The sequence below is a fragment of the Sceloporus occidentalis genome, unplaced genomic scaffold (genome assembly GCF_023333645.1).
Source record: "Sceloporus occidentalis isolate IW3139 unplaced genomic scaffold, rSceOcc1.0.p SCAF_2, whole genome shotgun sequence".
NCBI classification, from domain to species: Eukaryota; Metazoa; Chordata; class Lepidosauria; order Squamata; family Phrynosomatidae; genus Sceloporus; species Sceloporus occidentalis.
The window spans coordinates 103998012-104016956 of NW_028316982.1; the positions used below are offsets into that span (position 1 = coordinate 103998012).

Genomic DNA, 18945 nt, shown 5'->3' on the forward strand with positions numbered 1-18945 from the left:
GCATCTGATTTTATATGTGTTTCTTTGCAAGTAAATTCCATTGAATTCAAGGGGAATTGTGCTCAAATAATAATAATTAGTAACAATATTAATATAAGTGATCTGGGCACAGTATGATATGGCTGCTGAAAAACTAAATGCAATCATAGGCCATATTTGCAGAAGCCCTATACATAGAAATGTGGCCTAAGGAAAATATATCTGAGGAATGTCATTACATAAGACAGTAAGAGTATCAATTGTAACAAGATATTTATCAACCAGAAATAAGGTATGGTATTGTTCATAGTGTTAATAAAGAGATACAGTAGTTGCATCATAGATGGTAAAAAGATACATGAAAGATGTGGTTTCTGAAAAAGCCAGCCATGTGATATTTGGTTTTGCCCCTTTCTTTGCTTTGACCGAGTCAGAACACAGACAAGGCAAAATACCAGGCAGATGTTCCATTTTGTTTTCCTAGAAAACAGTGAATCATAGTCCTGGCTATTATGGGCAAAACAGCTAATTCAATTCCAGTTCATTAATGCAAAAAGGAACTATTTATCAATGTAACTTGTTAGAAGTCACACATTACTTCCAAGCTCTGGTTAAGCAGTGACAAGATATAAGTTTTCACAGGTCCAAAGGGCTGTCAGTGTGAAAGTAGAATAAATTTGTTCTGTCTTGGTCCAGAGAGAAAAGACTTAGACCTCATTGGTAGAAACGGCAGGAAACAGATTTTAGGTGAGCATGAGGGAAAACATCTTAATGGTGAAGACTGCAAGAGGTTATAGGTTCTCCCATACTGCTAGTTGCATCCTGCATTGGGGATCCTATTTTGAGCAAGGGGTTTGTCTATATGATCTCTAAGAATCTTTCCAGAAAATTGATTCAATGGTGCTTACAATCCTGTCCATGGTTGCCAAGGAGTAAGCACCACCGAACACAATGGGACTTACTTTTAAGCAAGCATGTCTACATTTGTGCTGTAAAAATGCAGAAACTAATACAGGTGGATAACCCAAATGCTCATGATGTATTCAAGGCTGAGACAGCCGATACAGGATGGAACTTGACTCCAGGGTCACAGCTGTGGGATTCCGGTTCCAAGAGCATAATAAGCAGCGCCTGCACCCTTCTAGTCAGCCCCTAGGCTAACAGTTGTGCCTTTGTCTTCATTGCATATGTATCTCTTGAGTAGGATATTGAATGTGATGAACCAAGATCGCTCTAGGCAAATTATATAACATATACTACTGGCAAGCTAACATTGCCTGTCCTTTCACTTTATGTGTGAGTAGGTTGGTAAATTGTTCACTGAGGGAAAATCAAATGTTTAAAGAAGTTGCTTTGTATACAGGCTGGCTCAAGAGCCTGGCAGTCCATTACTTCAAAACACGTTAAGTAGATCAAGAGTGGAATTCTTTTGGAAAGCTCCCCCTGAAGCTATGATGAGAAGAGTGTGCAGTTCTACTTCTCCCCTCCAAGCCTATAAATTCTGATTGCAGCCAAATACTTAGACATTAGCCCCATTTAAGTATTATGCTTAGGCATGGTACGTAAACCCGTGAGAGGAATTCTGCCCTGCACATAGACACACACATCATACAACTGAGTTTAATGTCCTGCTCCAGGTGGGACCAGGAGTGGGAGGTATATGGAGGCAGTAAGTGATGTTTGAGTAGTGCAATAAAATGGATTGGTCCTGTCATGGAGAAGGATGCCAGTTTAGCTTGGACTTAGAGCCTTATCACATGTGAAACAGGAGCCCCAATTTGAAGCACTTCCGTAGCGAGGGTGAAGCAGGGTCACTTCGAATCCAAGGCAATTCACATATGAAGAACTTAATTGTGGTGATTCCTGAACCAAAGCGGAGTGACAGCACTTTGAATTACCAAACCAGTACATACCATGTGGATTCAATGATTCAAATTGGCACCCTTGTGCATGCTCAGTGGGAGTCTGAACCCATTAAGACCTTTTACGCTTCCGGCGTGAAGAAGGGGGCCACGTCCTGGTTCCACTTTCACGTGAATGCAACCCTCACATGAATTGTTCCTGTCATTTCTCCCCCCAGCCTCCGATGGCCCCCTCCTTTGCTCCCATCTCGAGGCTATGGAATTATGGGAGTTGGAGTTTGTTGTGGGGTCTTTGGCTTGGAGCTATGGAATTCTAGGAGTTGGAGCCTCCACCCCAGCAACCGATGGCCCCCTCCTTTGCTCCCATCTCTCCCTCCAGCCTCCTGTTTCATTCCCTTCACCCCTGTCATCTAAATCTAAATCTACTTTCTATTTCATTCCCCCAACCCTGTGATCTACATCTAAATCGAACTTCTATTTCATTCCCCCAACCCTGTCATCTACATCTAAATCTACCCTTTGTTTCATTCCCTCCACCCCTGTCATCTAGATCTAAATCTACCCTTCGTTTCATTTCCTCCATCCCTTTCCAGTTTCACGTGAATGCTAGCCTCACGTGAATAACAGGGAATGTCATCTAACCCTACGTGCCCTCTGCTTGTTCCAAATGTGTCACCTATCTCTAAATGCCCTCTGCTTCATCCAAATGTATCACCGGCAAAATTATTATTATTATTATTATTATTATTATTATTATTATTATTATTATTTTGCGGTGAAATAAAATTTTAATAATAATAATAATAATATTTCCATAATAATAATAATAATAATAATAATAATAAATTTCTTTCACTGCAAAATAATCAGTGTAGAAGCTGCAGGTCTACTTGGAAGTAAATCCTTTGGATCTGAAGGAGGTTGCATCTGCATGGGGAAATAATCCGGTTTGATTCCACTTTAACTATCCTGGTTCACTGCTATGGAATTCTGGGAACTGTAGTGTTGTGAGACATTGGGGCTTCTCTGCCAGAGAGCTCTGGTGCCTCAGCAAACTAATAACATAATTATTTTTATTATTGTTGTTATTTTTAAAATTAATTAATTAATATTATTTTAATAATAATAAATTATTATTATTATTATTATGGGAGTTGGAGTTTGTTGTGGGGTCCTTAGCTAGAGGCTATGGAATTCTGGGTGTTGAAGTTTGTTGTGGAGTCTTTGGCTTGAGGCTATGGAATTCTGCGAGATGGAGTTTGTTGTGGGGTCCTTGGCTCAAGGAAATGGAATTATGGGAGTTGGAGTTTGTTTTGGGATCTTTGGCTTGAGGCTATGGAATTCTGGGAGTTGGAGCCTCCGCCCCAGCCTCTGGTGGTCCCCTCCTTTGCTTCCGTCTCTCCCTCCAGCCTTCTGTTTCATTCCCTACATCTAAATCTACCCTTCTGAGCACCAAAAGCAAATGGGGCAAAATTGCAGTGCAGCATCATGGGAAATGTGGGACCTTGGAGGTTTGGGGGGTGTACAGGATGGAAGCAAAGTTGCATTCCACACCAGACCAATTTGGAATGAAATCAAAGTGAGCTTGGAAGCAACTTCTGTGAATTTGCTTGTTACTGAATTCACCAAAATGAGCAGTCACTTTGGATTCACTGCAGAAGCGCCACGGAACAACCCCCCATAGAACGCATCACGTATGATAATATATCATGTTATCGTGTGAATTCGCATCGTTGGACCTGCAGTCACGTCAGATCAGAGCTGCAGAAACCCCCGTGTGATAAAGCCCTTACACCTTACACTTGTTTATTTGTTCTGAATGTCCCAACATAGAAATATCAGAAGTGAATCTTCACCTGGCTTGTGGCACAGGCCATTATTAAAGCCCCCCTCACTGTTGTCAACCATTCTACTAGGTCCAGCCATAGCATTAGGGACACTGAGATAGCCAAGGACACATATCCAGGGTCAGGAAATCCACTAGTTCTCTCACCTTGAGAGGTTCCTACTCTTCTGGAGAGCTGAAACACTTTGCAAGCAGAGAGACCTCAAAAATCAAGATTCTCCTAGTCCAAAATATGGATTTCCAGACTACCTTGCTCACAGTAGTGGGGTCTGAGGACCTTGTATTAATTGGCTGTTTCTGTTTATGCTTTTTGTGTCCAATACAGTGCTATACAGAAGCCTCCAGTCTTTTGGCAATGGCTGTGCATGCAATGATGTAAGGGGATCTCTACAATGGTCTGCTACCATATTGTCTTTCCCAAGGTCATCCAATAGGTTTCCATGACCAAGACAGGATCTGAACCCTGGTCTCCCAGAATCCCAGTTCAGTACTCACCTATGCCCACTGGCTCTGCAGAGGAAGAATACTGCAGATGAATACTGCCTAAAGGAAAGAGGCTGCCCATTGTGATTTGGTGCTGATGTTGCCTTCCTGTAGTAGAGAGACCTTTGTTACTTCATCTTGATGGTGCTACCTGCCTAAAGATGGAGCATTGTGATCTCATGAGAGAGATACCTGAGAGAGAATGAGGCTGACAAGAACATTGTGGCTTTCCTAGAGAAAAGAGATTGGCTATGTACCAAGAAAAGAGACTGATTAGCATTGCACTAGGACTCTGGAGACCAAGGATCAAATCCTGGGTTGGCCATGTAGACTCACTGGGTGACCTTGGGCACATTACACTCTCTCAGTCTCAGAAGATGGCAATGGCAAACCCCCTCTGAAGAAACATGCCAAGAAAACCCCATAATAAGGTCACCTTAGGGTTGCCATAAGTCAGAAATGGCTTGAAAGCACACAACAACAACAACAACAACAACAACAAATGTACCTGTATGTCAATGCAGCCTGGCTGAAGGAGAGAAATTTGGCATGCATGAACTTTTATTTAAACAGATTGTTCAAAAAAAGAGAAGGTGGTAGAGGAGTAGGAGGAGGGGGCATTATCTAGAGAAAATAATTCTTTGTTCCTTTGAAAGGAGGTATAGAGGCCCTCATTTTAATTTTATAAAAACAATATTTGTTTCATTCAGTAGGGGCATTGATTGTATGAAAAAAATGAAAGGAAAATAGTCAAATACTGTATATTGCATCTTTCTTATACTAGGAGCCTCAATGATGTGACTTATTAATTTTTCAGCCATTGAAATTATATCTAGTTTTGTTTGGGAGAGGAGAAAGAATGTTTGATTACTTCAGATTTCCTACCATGACAGTGCCCTTGAATATATTTTAGCTAAATCAGAAATTTCTTTCTTGCTGTACATTTGCTTACTAATGAAAATCATAAATACCAGGTGATTCAGAGTTTAGCCATCTTTAATTTCTGCCCAGTTTTTTTAAAATGATTTGTTCTGTTCATCATTGTCACTATTATTATGAAAAAGCATTATTAAAGATAAAAGTTATACCTTTAATAACTAATAGTGTTGTTAAAGGATTTGAATTTCTCTGTTTTAATGAACTGTTAACACAAAAAAAAAACAACAACCTGTGAATAGTGTATGTTTTTTGAACACAAAATGTCTTCCTTTTGAGTTCTCATATCATGATATTTTCTAAGCCTGGGAACAACGTAGCCTTCACCAAAATTCAGGGAGTCTTTCTACCTCACCAAGAATAGAATGCTGTATAAAATTCCAAGACAGAATGTTAGAAATAGAATGTTAATTTAGAGTTGAATCTACACTGTAAAAGTAATACAGTTTGACAGCACTTTAAGTGTTGTAGCTCCATCCTATGGAATCCTGGAATCTGTAATTTTACAAGGTCTTTAGCCTTCTCCTCCAAAGAGTGTTGGTGTCTCACAACACTACAAATCCCAGGATTCTGTAGGATGGAGCCACTGCAGTTAAAATGGTGTCAAACTGCATTATTTCTGCAGTGTAGCTCCACCGTAAGTGTTGCAAAATGTATGTGTATGTGAGCTTTAACTTTTGCACTTTAGTTTGGGTCATGCCATGTAATGTCTGTGTGACACTTACAATATATGTTATATTTTCTTGTCATTTGTGTACTGAAAAATAGAACATTATGGAATTTTGAGCACAGTCCCTACATACTGTTTTCCTATAGTATGACTACAAGGAATGCTTGTTTCACAGGTATTTCCAGGCCTTATTTATTGAATTTCTTACATTTTGTTTACAGATTCACCCTGTGACAATATGTATTGGCCTCAGAAGTAAAGCCAGCAGTAGCAGATGGTATTTGAAGGGAAATCAGGAAGGATGGAATAGGGGCCACTCACATTGTGTAGGTTAGACAAGAAGAGGATAGGCACTGTAGAAAACAGTACTGAAGGAAACACACTATTTACATTAAGATGAGAGTCACTTCTTCATCAGACAAACTGTGTCACATGAAATACAACCCCAGGGCTTGAGGTGGTAACAACATTCCACAAATAAATTTAACAGGTGCCATAATGTACACATAAGAACACCTTTTAAGTGCAAATTGTCTAATCTAAAGAGGTTTGAGTGTTGAGAAGCTGTGCCGACAAAATTATTTTTAGAGATTTATTTAAGGTTGCAAGATCCTCCAACACAGGGTTGGGGGTGAGGTTGATGCTAATTTAAAAATTGGAAACCTAGAGGTGAAATAAGAAGCAAAAAGAATCTTCAGCAGGTGGTAAATCTAGTGAGTTTTATCATATCTGTCTGAGCAACAAATTCTTCATATTGAGCCATGTCAGAATCTGGTCTGAAGCAGAGGGTCAGGAAAAAGCAGCAGGATCCTGAGTTTACTGAAAGTGCTTTGTAAGGCTCCCAAGGTAGGCCAAACATCCACAGGCTGTCCACATCATGCAGCATCAAGCCTTGCTGTACAGTTTTTTTTTTTTTTTTGCCACCTCCTTCCTATGCATGTGCGCCATCACACAACCACACTGCCTGCAACCAACAATTACAACCTTTTTTCCCCCCAGATGCACACAGTCACACATGAAATTCACCATCTGTACAGTGTGTCGGTGCATCTGTGTGTCCAATGATACTTTGGCAAAGTGCCCCCCCATACATTTCCCCTTCACCCCATGCCCCCCTGTTGGACTGTCTGGTTTTTGTATATTGTAATGACATCCATTGCATTATTGGTGATTGTATTTTTCCTTTGCTGCAGTCCTGTACTGGAGTCAGTTTTTTTATATGCTGGTTTGATGATGCACATTCTATGACCTGTGTCAGAATATCCCAGCTTCTTTTTGCTCTTATTTTTAGCCCTGGAGTGTGGCTTCATTTCACTTTGCCTCATGCATTGTCTAAACAGCCAGGCTTCAAAGTGGTTAGAAGCTGCTTTTTTGGCCAGTGCAGACTATATACCTCAATAACTTTATAGGGCCAGATGAATTTCTATTGCCCTTCTGATTCCACTGGCACCTAAAGAACTGGTACCTACAAAACCATCCTTTGGTCATCCATAGTGGTAGCACTGTAAAGGGGATAAATGGAATAGGAAGATTATGGAGATTATCACATTAGCTTCATTACCAGGATAGACCCGGGATGTAACTTTCTTAAGGCAGATCTTATAACATTCCCCCATCACTTGGAAGTATGCATTCCATATGCAACCTGGGATTCTCTGGTCTTGTTCCTCATCTTTTCAAGAACAGAAAAATCCTATTCTTGAAAAGCTGTGAGAGAAACCCTGGTTGCATATGGGCTGCATACTGCCCGGCAATGGGTGAATGCAATAAGACCCGCCTTAAGAAAGTGACATTCTGGGTCTATCCTGGCAATGAAGCTAATGCAATAATCTCCTATCTCTCTCCTCTGGCAGGCTACCATAGTGATAAGAGGGTTTAGTGCTTGGTTCCATCTTCCAGAGCACTTAATTTAAGACCCTGGCATCTTCCCACTGTGGCCTGTCTTACTTCCTTTAAATCTTGAGGAATTTAAAATCTCCAGGAAGGTTAGCATGTGAAATATGTTTCACAAATATTTTTACTCTGTTTAAGAATAAAAAAACTGGAAAAAATTGGCAAAGAAGAAGGAATCTAAGAACAACTTTGAGAATGATTTTATTTTGCTCAAACTGTCATGGATCAGAAAAACTGGTGTAATAGTCACATAAACTTTTGCAAAAATAAACCATCAAGACTCAGAGGTGTTGGTAACTTCTTGATGCTTACCTACTCCTTATTTTCCACCCATTTTATCATGTGTAATGTTGTATTTCAGCTTTGCGTGAAGATTGATATTCCAGTTTTGTATTCTAGAGCTAGCGGTTTAGTTAAAATCCTCTTTGACCTGATATTTGCTTTATTTTTAATTATAATACGTCTGCTTCTCTGCAGGTAATCAATGCTGCTTTAGCTCTTGCAGCCAGACCCCAAAGCCAAGTGGTGAAAAGCAACATGGAAATGTATAAGGCCACATGGGAGAAACACATACGTGTGCTCACTGAAGCCGTGGATGACATTACAAGCATTGATGACTTTCTTGCTGTATCAGGTGAGCTGCTTTCGCTTTCATCTTTTTCCTTTGAGATTCTCTCTCTCTTTCTCCTTGCCTTTTCCCTTTCTTAATGATTATTTGAGAGATGGCACAATCCCTCAGGAAGCTGTGTTATATCATCCAGCCTCCAGTATCTAGCCAGGTGTGAAATTAGTGTGAGGGACAGTGAATCCAAAGACAGAGGAATGCAATTGCTGCCAGCCCATGTAGGAGCTTGCAAAAGACAGAGGAGGCTTTTTGCTCCTTCCACTACATTCTCTGCTGTGGCAAAGGGGTTGTTCCCACTAGGTGAAACCCCGTGTTCTGAATCGAATCCAAGGAGTGGCGTTCCTATTAGGATCCGATTTAAACCTAGAACGGTTCTAGAGCAACCCGCAATCGTCCCCACTACAAATCGAATCGTAGAGCGGGATAGAAATTTAAATCGAGCTTTCCTCATTTAACGCGTATTAAAAAAACACTAGGGTCTGACCTACGTTCTTCCATTGATTCGAGTTAGGAACCGGAGTATTTAAATAGGAACGACAGCCTTTGAATCGTGTTAGATGGATGGGAGGAGCGGACTGCGATGGGGCTGGCCTTGGGGGAGTTGCCCTTTCTGTCCCCATCTGTCATGGCTGTCGCCATTTTTGCTTCCCTCACCCCTCTGTGTGGGGAGAGCCCATTTCTAACGAAGGAGAGGCAGGAAGGGAAGGCTCCTCTCCAAGAGGCATTCCCTGCCTCTGATCTCGCCCAGACAGGGAAGGGAAGGCTCCTCGCGAGGAGGCATCTGATCTCGCCCAGGCAAGGAAGGGCTCTGATCAATGGGGGGGGGGGATAGAGCCTTTCTCCCTCCCTTTCTCAAACGGAATCTGCCTTCTCCTCCAACCCTGGAAAGAGAATCTTTGGGAAGAGTGCTCCCTCCCTGCTTTTCCAGCAGCCTCCTTCATTGATCTCTGTGCTCTCTGAAGGGATTCTCCCTGGCTGTCTTTTGGGAGACATGAAGAGGGGATGCTGTCATGCAAAACCTATCCCATAGTTCCTCTGGAAAGAGCTTGGGTTTCCTAAATTCGCTTTTCCAGCAGCCTCCCCCATTGATCTCTGTGCTCTCTGAAGGGATTCTCCCTGGCTGTCTTGGGAGACAGGATGCTGCCCTCCAAAACCTATCCCATAGTTCCTCTGGAAAGAGCTTCGCTTTGCCAGAAGCCTCTCCCATTGATCTCTGTGCTCTCTGAAGGGATTCTCCCTGGCTGTCTTTTGGGAGACATGAAGAGGGGATGCTGTCATGCAAAACCTATCCCATAGTTCCTCTGGAAAGAGCTTGGGTTTCCTAAATTCGCTTTCCTAAATTCGCTAAATTCACAAACAGTCAATGAAATGGAAACGATGCCAAAAGATAAATCGCTTCCAAATATTCCGGATTAACGTTACGTCATTCTGACGTACTATTGATTGACAGCTCCAAATAAGGTATGGAGGAGAAGAATCGCTTTATTTAAACACCGATTTCATGCCAAGTAGGAACGCTTGCAGGTAAAAACTTTGATTTAAATAACCAGATGGGAACGATGAACAAAGCGATTCGGATAGCGGGATAAGAACAGTGTTATTTTGAATCGATTTTATTAAAAACGTTGTATTTTAAATCGTTTCAAATCTTAAGTGGGAACAACCCCAAAGCATGGTAAGCCTTGGAGCAAGTAACCCACCAGTGGGATGCTTTTCAGTGAGCATTAATCATGTTTACAGGCAGGCTTGGAGCAGCTAAACTTGAACTTCTTCTGAGATTAAAAACACTAATTAGAGGACCCAACTCACACCTGGATTTTAAGGGAGAAAAGTAATTATAATTCTATGCAGCTAAAAACCTGTTGTGAATGGACTGTTCAGCCATAAGGTTTTGCAAGAGATGTGCAGCAACTTTCACAAGCATCTGTGAAAACCCTGCGAATCGTTTTCAGGACAGCAGTTATTTCTCATTGAGACAAAGCTATTTACATCCATAACAGAGACAAGAAATCAAAAAGATACGCTAGCCACTGTGGAAATTAATGGATGGTTGACCAATGTCTTCCATGCCAATTACAAATTAAGCACAACAGCCCTAAGCCTTGGGCTGCTGCATTTGCCTACCCTGTGCATAAAATGTTTGATAGCAATGAATGAGGAGCTACACAAGGAAATGCCCATGTAAGTAGATCCTGCTTGTGGGGGTTTTGAGCTTGGGGGGTTTGTCAGTCACAAAAAGGTATTGGATCAAACTCATGTTTAGAGTTTCATATCCTTGTGTTGGAAGGTTAGTTAATAGGACATCCATTTATGAACAGATTGGTAGATCCCCCCAAAAAATCTCACTGAATTCTATTTGGGGGGAGAGACTTGCCCAGGAGTGCTACATTTCCCAGTGTCCAGGTCAATATAATCAATGAGTAATGATTATGAGAATTGTATCTATTCTTTTACTTCTTGATCATACCTTAATCTTGAGGTTTAACTCTTTGCCTTATCTTTTGACATATGTTTATATTTCTTGGTATGCAAAATATTAATCATAGGCCTCTAAAATCTCATCAGTAATTCTCAATATCGGTTGTGGTGTGGGAGTGGCTGTGTAGTAGTTAGAATGATTGTTGTTTTTTTGTGTGTGTGTCTGGTATAGATTCAGGATATGATTTTTCTTCTCTTTACTCTGGGGTGTACACCTCAGTTTCTTTCTTTGATCATTTAGCTACACCTAAGTGATTGTATTTGTTACTATTAACCTATAATACATCAAACCAGAAATCTCTCTGGATGCCAAGATGACTAGACTAAGGCTGTTGTACTTTGACCGCATCATGAAAAACAACAACTCATTGGAGAAAACAATTATGGTAGGAAAGGTGGAGGGAAGCTGAAAGAGAGGAAGGCCACATGCTTGATGGGTGGACTCTATAAAAGAGGTCACAGGTATGAATTTGGAAGAACTGAGTAAAGCAGTGGAGGACAGGGAATCTTGGAGATGTCTCATCTACAGGGTCACCATGGGTTGAGATTGACTTGAGAATGGATAACAACAACAACAACCTATAATATAGATCTCATGGGCCAATTTGATTGCTTTTCTGCCTGAAAACTTAATTTTGATCACACTGTCTTTCTGTTAAAAGATAATGGCGGGTTATAAACCGCCACTTTGAGGCGGTCTGCCGCCACCGCCGTTTGCTCCGTGCGGGAGCCGCAGCAGCCACACCGCGCGGCTCCCGCACGGACCAAAAAAGAAGCTCCAAAATGGAGCTTCTTTAAGCGGCGCCTCTATGACGTCGCGAGGCGCCAGGGGCGGACTCGCGACGTCATAGATGCCGTGACACGTGCAGATGCACAGTGTCCGATACGTAAACATGGCAGCCCCCATGTGGAAGGGGTGCCGCCATGTTGTACGTATGGAATACGTACTAGGGTTAGGGGGGTGCGGAAGCACCGCCCCTTCCTAACCCTAATACGTATTCCATACGTATTTTTTGGAGGTTTGTAACCCGCCAATGTGTTTGAAGTGTCTTCTGCATTACTCTCTCTCTCTCTCTCTCTTTTGCAGAAGAGTAAGCACAGCAGAGAGAAAATTTATTCCAGGTTTAATTTCCAGGGTCCCACTGTGCACACTACCTTCTTTGTCCCGTGGAATTGCTGTACACAAATGAATGACCCCATGCTAAAGACATGGGATTGCCAGTGGCAAGCCTTAGGCAGGCTTGATATGGCCTTTTGGAGGATCTTGTATTGCAGCCCACATAGTAAATAGAGTCCAATGTGTTGTTTACAGGATTTGATGAGAAAGCAATGCAGTGCAATCAAGGCACTGGGATAAATCTAAATTTAGCTGTAAATCCAATTTTTAGTCCCAGTTAGAATAAATCTATTGAACCAACAGGATTTATAGAAATTCTCACTTACCATTGCAGTTGATTCAGTGAGTCTGCTGTTGTAGGACTGACCATTGGATTTAGGCTTTAGTCATGCTTAGAACATAGCCATTAGGATTAACACACCTCTCTCTCTGCCTTAGTTTTCCTGTTGCAAAAAAATGGCAACTATGCTGCCTTGCCTCACAGGTTTGTTGTGGGTGAAAGCCTTCTACAGGTCACCAGAGACTTTGTATAAAGGGCTAAATTTAGTTAGTAGTATCTAGAGCAGGCCCATTGAAATAAATAGTTGTTAACTACAACTATCTTAAGTCATTGATTTAATTTTCATTCACGTAGAACTAACAATAGATTTGACCCTATGGACATGATATGCTTCATGATCTCATTCATATTTAATCAGAAATAAATCTCACAGGTTATTCTTAAACATGTCTGCAGTTCAACACCTTCTTAACTGGGAAGAAGCCCCCTTGAACTTAAGAGAGAGGGAGGGAAAGGGGGGGGGGCACACAGAACATCTCAATATCTATTTTTTTTCCTCAGTCTTTACCCAAATGTTCAACCCGTGGCCGCCTCACACTGCACAATTATAGTATTATTATTCCATTTCAGCTATCCTGGATCAAGTGAATTTCATTCAAACACTCTAAAGGGACCTGCAGATGTAATCTCAGGAGGCTGGGCCTATGATCTTATAATTGTTGGAGAACAGATGAAGTCTCTGAAGACAGGAGGGAGACAAATGTCTCAATCTTTAACTGGATAAGAAGCAGATCCAGGGCAGCTACTAGCTTAGTTAACACCAGGAAAGGTTTTGAATGGGATCCTTACACAGTTTTCCTTAGGGAAGAAAGTTATGGTTGTTAAAGCCAACATGGGTTTCTCATATACAAGCTTTGCTAAATTAATCTTATTTCTCCCTCCTGCCCCAGTACAGTTACAAGCTTTCTAGATCATGACAATGCTGTGAATGTAGCATATCTTGCTTTCACTAAGACTTTCGTGATATTGTTGCAGACAAATTGGTACTATGTGGACTTGTCAGTGCTGCAGTCCAGTGGATTTGTAGGTAGTGGATAGACTGAATCTGAAGAGTGTCCACCTCTGCATCCTGGAAAGATAAGCAGGATATTAGGTTTTGTTCCAGGCCATGTGTTGCTCAATTCCTTTGTAAATGACTTGGGGTACATCTATACTGTCCAAACAATGCAGTTTGACCCCACTTTAACTGCCATGGCCATCCTACAGAAACCTGGGATTTGTAGTTTTGTTAGGCACCAGCATGCTTTGGCAGAGAAAGCTAAAGACTTTGTAAAGCTATCTGTCCCAGGAATCCATGAGATGGAGCTACAACATTTAAAGTAGTGTCAAACTACATTATTTCTACAGTGTAGATATAACCTTGGATGAAAGAACAAAAAGGATAAATAATAATAATAATAAAAGTTTTATTTTTATACCGCCCTTCTTCAAATCAAGGCGGTGTACAACAAAGTTAACAATACAATATGCATCCAAACAATACAATATACAAAAAAAAAACCATATCACAATAAAACCTAAACATATTAAAAACCTTACAACCTCGTGCCGGTCTAATGCTGGCAGAGGGAAGGGGGGAGATGAGTACATATTCTGGGGGGAAGTATTCAGGGGTAGGCTTGCTTGAATAGATAGGTTTTCAACCCCTTCTTAAATTGGGGTAGGGAGGTGGCTGCGCGGAGCTCCATGGGCAGCGAGTTCCAGAGGCTGGGGGCCGAGATCGTAAAGGCCCTCCTGGAAGTAGAAGCTAACCTGGCCTCCGGAACTCTTAGGAGTTGCTGCCCCAATGATCTGAGGGTGCGGGGCGGATTATATGGGATGACACAAACTGGAGGGATAGCTAATATCACTGAAGACAGAAGCAGGATTCAAGACAACCTCAACAGATTGGAGAAGTGGACCAAAGTAATGTTAATTTTAACAGCAATAAATGTTAAGGGAAGTGGGCTCTTCCCTTAGGCAGGGGATCTGTTCCAGATCCCCCCATGTAAGGGGAATTCCACGCATGCGCGAGCCCCATTCAAAAGAATGGGGGTTGTTCCATTATCCCTTCCAGGGTGCGCCAAGCCTTCTCCCAGCACAGCTTTCAGTGTATGCTGAAAGCCACGTATAAAGTGGACGCGCTATATATTGTAGCATCAAAGCCAATGCCATTCTGTCAGCACTGCAATACAGTACATCCACATCTAAGGGAATAATAGTGCTAGAATATTCTGATTTGGTCACACCTCACCTGGAATACTGTGCCTAGTTGTGAGCACCACAGTTTTGGAAAGATATTGATAAGGTGGAACATAGTCAGAGGAGGGCGGTCTAGAAAGTAAATATTATTTTCAGCACAGAAAATATTTCCTATTCAGAAAACTTACTCTGGTTTGTGTGAATGAAATATGTGAAGATTTACATTGGAAATGAAGAGGTGATATGACAGCCATCATCAAATATCTGAAGAGCTTTCATGTGGAACATAGATTTGGGTTTATTGTTTTGTTTTGGTTACTCCAGAGTAGAAGCCAATCAAGTGGATTCAAAAGAAAAGAGGTTTTGATTGAACATTAAGAAGAGCTTTCTGATAGTAAGAGCTGTTTAACAGTGGAACAGACTCTCTTTCATTTTAATGGGTCCTCTACTGGTATCTGGTGGGAACAGATGATGCTTGGACTCATTTCCAGCTAAGGAATGCTATGATTCAGAGCAGACATGTATAGAATTAGGTGGCTACTGCTGCTACTATTGTAACTCCCATTATTTTTCTACAATTCCTAGTACTGGTGGTGTGATTTATTCACTGCTGAAGGAAATGGTATCATAGAACCATAACGAATTTCTGTAAGTTTAATTTTGATATGTGTATGTTCCTCACATGTTACAATTATCTGCAATTGGATTTGTTTTACTCCTCCTTTTTTCAGTTTACACAGTTCTTGTGTCCTATATTAGAATGTGAGAAATACATTAATGCTGTTGAGTCAGGGATTTAGTGACACAAATATCTTGTGCTGTGAAATGAACACTTGTAGTAGTCCTGTGCTGCACACTTGCAGATTTTCTGCTTCTCAGACCATTCTGTCCCCTCTGCCTCATGGCCTCCTTTATTTTGCAGTTAAATGTGCTGTAAAACATGCTAATAGTCAAGTCAAAATCTTTAACATCTATTATGTCAGTGCTTATGACTCATAAGTACATGCTCAGAAAATCTAGTTTGATCTCGGATAAAAAAAAATTACATTAGTATTAGTGGAAACTAATATTAACTGTTAATCAACTACCAGTTTTAATTCATATAGACAGTTAAAACTGGTAGCCATTCTCTCTGTCTCTCAAACTCTCTCTCTCTCTCTTTCACACACACACACACACACACACACACACACACACAAGCTCTCTCTCAAGCTCTCTCAGGCATGGGGAAAAAGTCATTGGGGAAGAAAGAAATTTGTGAAATCTTGACAAAAAAAGATTATTTGTGCACTTCCTGAAATGTTTTCTGAGAAAAATGTTCACCTCATCTCAGGTGTTTACATGACTTACATGTGTAGTTCGCTCAGCACATTGGATAAATTCTCAGTGCAAACAACCAAAAATGTGTGCAATTGGAAAAAAAATATGTGCAGAAGGCTGCGTTTAGTCAATGTGAAACATTGTGCAAATCAAGTCAATTGTGTAAAAAAATGCACAAATTAGGGGAAATTAGTTAAAATTTGCACGTATTTCAATGTAGAGCCCCCTTCACGCACACACACCCAATCTTACAACAGACTATAAAACAACACTGAGAAGAAAATGCAGGTGGGATTTGGAGAAACTCAACAAAACTTAAAATTAAATATTTTTATATCCCTAATCTCCGTAGATCTGATTTCCACTTGATTTGCTTTACTTGTAGCATTTATCCTTTCCACAGCTTGGGGAATTTCTGTTCAAAATTAGGAAGTGCAAAACATGTATTTGGCTTTGCAGGATTCAAAACATACTGTAGCAAAGGGAGGCGATGAAATAGGGCCATTCTGTCATGTTTAATGAGGGACTACTTGCCCTTGGCGCTTTCTCAATTGTCACTTAGCAAAATCTATTCTATCAGACTGAAACAGAGGGAGAGGACAGAAACAAAACAAAACGTAGTCGGGTGTTTCCATTGCCTATGCAGAGAGATCGGTAGCCTTAGGCTTCAACTGTGGTAGCCATTCCACTAAGCAGGTTGAACTATGCCTTTTCTTGCTGGTCCTTTTTTGCTTTGTTCCCCCTCCTCTATATCCACATTCTTTTTCTCTGTTGTGTTTTGTTAGAACTACTCAAAGCGGATAAGTAGCACTAACACTTCCACTAACAGATGCTAGTTCATGACCGAATAGTTGTCAGTCCCTGGCAAGTTTCCAGGAAGGAAAAAACAAAACAAAACCAACTGTAGCCAAGGGACACAGATGTGGTACCATTCACTGCCACATTGGAGGGAAAACAACTTGACAGTTCACCACATCAGATATTTTGTGTTGCAGTTTTAGATTGCATAGCTGAGGTTAGGGACTGTCTTCTTTTTGTACTGAACGGTGAGACACCCTTGGACTATTTTTTACTTAAGAGCAGAGTGAAATGTGTCATATAAATAAGAAAATGATGACATGAAGGAAAGGTACAGCTAAGTGATGGGCTTTAGGGAGGACAAACTTGAGAGGAACTGAAAGAACTGTACTTGTATAGAATGTAGGCCTTCCGTGCCAGATCTTTCTGAAGATGATCATCCTTATATATATTCTAGACACCTTTCTGCAAGCTTGAAGGCTTTAAATAAAAGCTAGGGTGCTTAGGATTCTGGAAAAGGCACTGAATTCTACACCATGCTACCAATGTTGTGTGCATGGCATTTCAGATTACTAACATTGCTATCTGCTGTGTTGGGCACCGGCTAAGCTGGGGAAAGGAAGTAATTGCCACTTCATCCTCTTTAGCCACCTTCTCAGCCCCTATTAGCTTTCAAAGTCGTCCATTGTATATCACATGGGCATTACATTTGTGGAGATAAACAAGTCATGAAGCCACATTTGTCTTACTATTCCTTTAATATTATTTACTAGCAAGAAGGGAAGGGGGATCTATACACTCTGGCTTCAAAGTTTCATCTACAAATGTATAATATTCAGTGATAACTGGTTGATTGTGGGGAATAAATAGACATTTAAATGAATTTTCCAGCCAGGAAATGTGTGTATGTGTGTTCATAATCTGTACTTTTATGCTGTGGTATATTTTGAAGTGCATCCTGATATGAACAAATATACTGTACAAAATACACATTTTTTAAAAAAAATCTCAAAGAGATATACATATTAGTCATGGAAAATGTACTATAAAATAGTGTTTGCAAAAGATATATTCCATATAAATACACTGTATCGATTGCATTGAGTGGTTTTCTGCAAGGTCTTTGTTCTGCATTTGAAGCAGGAATGCCAACACTCTCCCTCATTTCTTGTGTATTATGAATCTGAATCTGTCTTTGCTTCTTTAGAAAGAACTGTATGACCTTGCAGAAGGTACAGTAATTCTACAAAAATTACTGTCAGTTCATTGCAGTACCCTGCAGTTACTTATTTGTTAATTTTTCATTATACCTGTACTAGAAACCACCCTGTGATAATTGTGATTAAATTCAACCGTAAATTATCCACATCAGCTTTAAGGTATGTTGGCAACTAAAGATACTTAGGCAACTTAATACACAGGCGGTACAGCTATACAATTCCAAGTAGGCTAGCTTAGTCTCTTGTGGAGAGAGAGTGCCTGGGCACAACCACTGAGAGGGTTGGCTTCCATGTCTTCACCGATCATATCTGTGAAGGTGGTGAGGTTGAGAGAAAACCTTTCCTTGAGGATCTTAAAACTCATATAGAGAGTTGAAATCCTTCCATACATACATCTCTAGATATCATAACTAGTATGCTGAACTGTGCCTAGAGCCCTGGTGGCGCTGTAGTTAAATGTCTGTACTGAAGCCACTCAGTCACAAAGTATAAAGTTGTGAGTTCAGTAGCAGTCAGGGCTTCAGGGTGGAATCAGCTTAGTATCCTTTGGAGGTCGCTAAAATGAGTACCCAGCTTCTTGGGGGCAATTAGCTTACATATTGTAAACCACTTAGTGCACTGATAAGCAGTATAGAAATGTACTTACTATTGCTATTGCTAGAAACAAACTGGTAGCCATTTAAACTGGTTCTACAAGGGAGTTGTGTGTTCCTTGTAGCCAGCCTTGGCCACAGTATTTCTGCCCTGCTGATTTGCTTTACTTGGAGAGTTTGTCCCAGGTACATGCCACTGTTGCCAGACCTGATGTTTCCCAGGGATAGGCACAGCTGGTGCACTAACTTTAATATTACAAATGCACTCCTGATCATTGCTGTAACCTGCTCATCCAGGCTCAGGGCTAAGTCCAAGAGTATGCCCAAGCTATGACCCTGAGATTTTAGTGGGTGTTAACTCCATCCAGCACAGACTAAAACCCCTTTCTCTGATCTGCCTTTTAACTGACCAGGAACACTTCCATCTTGTCTGAGTTAAGCCTCAATCTGTTTTGATTTGATCAATACGTTTTATCACCTAGTGACAGCAAAATAGTTGGTTGTCACTTGCTTTTACCCTTAGGATGAATATGAGATGTTCATCCCCTATAAGGATGAAATTAAATGGTGAGCATCAATGGGGCTGGAGAGAAACAAGTGGGAG

General features: G+C 40.9%; 1 protein-coding gene across 3 annotated transcripts in view; it reads left to right on the forward strand.

The window, feature by feature from the left end:
* The window catches only part of LOC149318819 (catenin alpha-3), a 485131-nt gene that overhangs the window by 153614 nt on the left and 312572 nt on the right, over positions 1–18945 (forward strand). For all 3 annotated transcript variants that reach the window (XM_089510521.1, XM_089510524.1, XM_089510522.1), the window contains one exon: positions 8147–8303. In XM_089510521.1, coding sequence (XP_089366647.1) covers positions 8147–8303 — 157 coding nt within the window. The remainder of the gene's footprint in view (positions 1–8146; positions 8304–18945) is intronic.